Source organism: Triticum urartu, chromosome 6, assembly GCF_003073215.2.
Source record: "Triticum urartu cultivar G1812 chromosome 6, Tu2.1, whole genome shotgun sequence".
In the NCBI taxonomy this organism is placed as follows: domain Eukaryota; kingdom Viridiplantae; phylum Streptophyta; class Magnoliopsida; order Poales; family Poaceae; genus Triticum; species Triticum urartu.
In genome coordinates, this window is record NC_053027.1 from 86,262,772 (window position 1) to 86,267,573 (window position 4,802).

Below are 4,802 nucleotides of genomic sequence, written 5' to 3' on the forward strand. Positions count from 1 at the left end.
GCCGTCCTATATTCACAGGAGATCCTGTTGCCGTAGAAGATCTGATACCTCGTACCTCTGACGAGCGCGCCAGCAGATCTCCCTCGACTACCGCTCGGTCGGGCGTGGGATCACGCGTTGGTGGCGACAGCAACGGGTCAGGCCCACGTGCAGGCGATGGCGCGCCAGGCGACACGCGCCTAGGAGACCATGGGCCGCCATCATCACTGCGGGGTGACGTCGATGGGTCAGGCCCACCGCGTGGGAACACACCAGCCGACGCGGTTTCTCCAGACCGCGTACCCGTCTCGCGCCGCGTGTCATGTCCCGACGCGCCAGCCTCAGGTCCACCACCCGCGGCCCCGGCGGCGGCGACAGGATCCGCCTGGGGATCCGTCCGCGCAGGGGATCGCGCAGGGGGTGCGCTGCCAGAGGATCTCTCGGGATCAGAAGCAGCCAGAGGATCTCCCTCGTGTCCCGTGCCAACCTGGTTTGGACCTATTTGCTGCATAAAATCATAGACTAGACCAGGATTTTCTGCCGCATTTTCTGCATTTTGTTCTGCAACACAGTCATCAGAATTAGTAGTACTATTAATCACATGATCATCAACATTTTCTCCCCCATGATCAGAAGGATTAAGCAGCTCCAGTGGTAACAAAAGGATTTCAGCACATAGCCGAGCACCTGCATTAGGATGGAGAGTGGAAAAGGGAAAGGTGTTTTCATCGAACACTACATCCCGAGAAATATAAACTCGTCCTGTAGATATGTCAAGACATTTATAGCCCTTGTGCAAATTACTATATCCAAGGAATGTGCATTGCTTGGAGTGAAACTGGAGCTTGTGATTATTGTATGGTCGTATATTAGGCCAGCATGCGCATCCAAAGATGCGAAGAGATGAATAGTTTGGAGTCTCACCGAATAGGCGAGTGAGAGGATTTTCGAAATTTATGACTTTGCTAGGCATCTTATTGATTAGATAGGTAGCAGCAATGAAGGCCTCATCCCAGAACTTTAATGGCATGGAGGCTTGAGCAAGCAAGGACAAACCAACTTCGACAATATGTCGATGTTTACGCTCAGCTGATCCATTCTGCTGATGAGCATGGGGACAGGAGACATGATGTGATATTCCAATTTTTGTGAAAAAAGAATTCAACTTCTCATACTCTCCACCCCAATCCGTTTGAAGGGCAAGAATTTTTCTGTCAAATTGTCTTTCAACGAGGTTTTGGAAGTCATGAAATTTCTGAAAAACTTTAGACTTATGTTTGATTAGGTAGATCCAGGTAAATTTACTGAAATCATCAATGAAACTCACGTAGTATTTTTTTTTCTTCCTACGGTTTCAATGGCAGGACCCCATACATCAGAGAAAATGAGTTCCAAAGGAAACTTTGATTCACTAAAAGATTTTGGATAAGGCAACTGGTGACTTTTGCCTTTTTGGCATGCGTCACAAACAAGATTATTCTCATTATTACTATCACACGGGAGTTTATTTTCACTAAGAATATTCCTAACAACAATGGAAGATGGGTGATCAAAACGTCGGTGCCACCAGTCCAAAGATGGTCTAGTGACACTTAGCACTTTCTTCCTGACGTTTCCTCCGGTGTGTTTGACAGGATAGAGACCTCCTCTACCCCTGCCTCGAAGAATGACCCTCCTCGTTTCCAGATCCTTTACAAGGAAAAAATGAGGGTGAATTTCAACAAAGGTATCATTATCAATGGAAAGTTTACTTGCAGAAATCAGATTTTTTTTGTGGCCTCCAGAACATGAAGGACATCATTCAAAAGAAGATCACGATCAGGGGTTGAAATAGTTGTATGACCAATGTGATCGATAGTCATACCTGATCCATTTGCTGTGTGGATTTGTTCGCCGCCGGTGTACCTCTCCCGGACAGTCAGCTTCTCCAAGTCACTGGTGATATGGTCAGTGGCTCCGTTGTCCATATACCAGTTCGTGTCCACGTCGTACTGGGGAGCCGCCGCCACGTTCACCGAGCGCTCTTCCCCTCCTTGATAGGAGGAGTCGTAGCGCTTCCAGCACTTCCATACTGGATGCCCGAGAGCTTGCCGCAGATCTGACAAGCAACCTTGGTAGCGGGATTGTTGTTGTAGTTCCCGCCGCCACCACCGTTGTTGCCCCCCATGTTGCCGCGGTTCGGCTACTTGTTGAAGTTGCCGCGGCCGCGGTCACCACCGCCGCCGCCACCGCCTTGCCTGGGGAAGTTGCGGCCGCGGTCACCACCGCTGCCGCCACCGCCTTGCCTGGGGAAGTTGCGGCCGCGGTCACCACCGCCGCCGCCGTTGCTGCTGTTGTTGTGCTTGTTGGAGCGTCCGCGGGAGGCCGCGTTTGCATAGGACTGGGAGGACCCGCCGCGCAGATTCATACGTGTCTCGAAGCTCAAAAGCTGCCAGTACAGCTCGGGGACGGTCACCGGCTCGACCCGAGAGCACATGGCAGAAACCACGGGGTCGAACTCCTCATCGAGTCCAGCAAGGATATGAGACACAACATCCTCCTCATCTACTTTCTTTCCTGAAGCAACAAGTTCATCACATAAAAATCTAATCTTACCAGCATATTCAGTGATGTTGGAGTTGCCCTCCTGAAGATTCGCCAGTGCAATTCTGACGTTGACGGTGCGGGCGCGGGTGTGCGAGGCTAGCATCCCCTGCACCGTGTTCCAGAGCTCGGCGGCGGTGTGGCAGGTTGCCACTTGGATGGCCATCTCGCGCGGCAGGGAGGACAACAGGTAGGAGAACACCTGCTGATCCTTCGCGTACCACGCGGAGAACTCCAGGTTGGGTGCCTTCGACTTGGTCTTGCCATCGTCGGAGGTGACTTCAACGTTAAGAGAGGGCACTACCTGGTCGATGTCGAGTAGCCTTGCATTTGCGCCCCCCTGATCGCCGAGAGCACGGTTGCACGCCATAGCGCCTCGTTCCCTCTCGTGAGCTTCTCAGTGACGCTGTGTGCAAATGGTGACGAGGGGAAGGAGGTGGAGCTTGAAGACGTCGCCATGGATGTGAGCGAGGCAGGCTCTGATTACCATGAAAGAATTGGTGGAAGCGTATGCACTCTGGCAGGGACGCGTACGTGTTATATAGCACAAGATTACAAGGTTCGGCCGGTGGTTATTAGCCTTGACCTCTACTCCAAGTTATACACAAGATAAGAAGATATATATCAATCTAGTCTAACCACCGGTCATGTTTACAACGGATCACACGTACACAATATTGATACAAGTTGACACGACTACAAGTCTATCGTCTAACACCACTCACAATTCCCACGATAGCGCATGATGATTATGCCCACTAGGTCAAGACTCAAGAAAATGAGCACTTGTTTTTACAAGGTGGGATGCCTTCTGGATAAGATTGATTGACATTTCAGTTTCAAAGTAAGCCGGATTTATACAAATGGAAATCTGTTCGGATAAAATACGATCCACTGGACACTACTAGCGGGTAGTGCGCCGCTTGTTGGCTGCTTTGGATTCTTTGTTGAGCCGTTGAAAATCTGTTGTACGTTTTGTGTTTCATGCTATTTGTGGCAAATGTTGAAAACAATTTGGTTGTTTTTGCATAAATTTTATAGGAATGCAAACGTGTATACAATGGCACTTGGGAGTACAATTACATCTACTGCCCGAGTGGGCATATTAATTTTCTTTGGTGTAACATCTAGAGTTCATTGTTAAATGACAATGACTGGGAAGGAACCAAATAGATTACCTGAAATCACAACTTATCTATCCGGACTTCGAATATCACATTAAAAAATTGGAAAATTTAATCCGTCTAACCTAGAAATATTTATCAGACAGACTTGGAATATAAGAATTGTTGAATGGCATTTACTATTAGTACTCCCTCCTGTCCTTTTTACTCCGCACATTTAGCTTTGTTTGAAGTCAAAGTTTGACCAAAATTATATTAAAAAATATTAACATCTATAACATCTAATAAATATATTATGAAAATATATTCCAAGATATGGATCTAATAATAAATGTGTTGTTATGTGAATGCTAATATTTTTTTGTATAAACTTGGTCAAAGTTGGATGAGATTGACTTCAGACAAACTTAATATGCAGAGTAAAAAGGACCGGAGAGAGTATATATTCTCCAGAAAAAAAGCACGGTGGGAGAAGGAAACTGGGAATGGATGACGCATGCATGCAATTAATTGCTAAACATTGAGGTATGCATATGTGTCAAATGTGATGAGATGGCATAGTCCCATGTGGTCTAAATAAGCTGAAGAGGGCTATGCATGCAACTAGACCATATCGTGTGTTTTTCCGCAAAATTGAATTGTGGAGTATTTTCTTAATATTATCTAGAATACAAATTCAGTCTTAATGATTTCAATTATGTGAGAAATTTCTGCATAAACAAAAAACACCTTAACATGAAAAGTTGTGCATGTCACAATTAAATAAAATGTGATTTAAAAACCACTTAGAGTGCACATGTATGTTCCATGAGCAGTGCTACATACTGTGACGATTTTTACGCGACGATTCACCGCAACCTTTGATGATGTAGAAGCACTGGTGCGTGAAAAATAACAATTTAATGTCTTGTAGTGGGGTTTGTCTTTATAAGATGTATAGAACACTACTAATTCCTTGTGTAAAAAAATAGGGTAGAACTAATTCCTAATGCAAATCATATCTTCAGATATTTTCCCTTTCACTTTTGCAAAAAATAAAAACCTTTCTTCTAATTTTCCCTTCTGACTGAATTACCAAGTTATGCAGCTGAGAATTCAGGATGCAGGACCGTGATG

At 46.0% G+C, this 4,802-nt stretch overlaps 1 protein-coding gene and 1 pseudogene across 1 annotated transcript; both read right to left on the minus strand.

Annotated features, from left to right (window-relative positions):
• Nucleotides 1-1,323: 1,323 nt before the first annotated feature.
• On the minus strand, nucleotides 1,324-3,131 carry LOC125514721 (keratin, type II cytoskeletal 1-like). The gene is made up of 2 exons (XM_048680071.1): nucleotides 1,844-3,131; nucleotides 1,324-1,668 (listed from the first exon to the last, which is right to left on the minus strand). Exon 1 carries the CDS (start codon nucleotides 2,930-2,932, stop codon nucleotides 2,162-2,164), a length of 771 nt encoding a protein of 256 aa, XP_048536028.1. The 5' UTR covers nucleotides 2,933-3,131; the 3' UTR covers nucleotides 1,324-1,668; nucleotides 1,844-2,161.
• Nucleotides 2,392-2,530, minus strand: LOC125517769 (annotated as a pseudogene).
• Nucleotides 3,132-4,802: the final 1,671 nt, after the last annotated feature.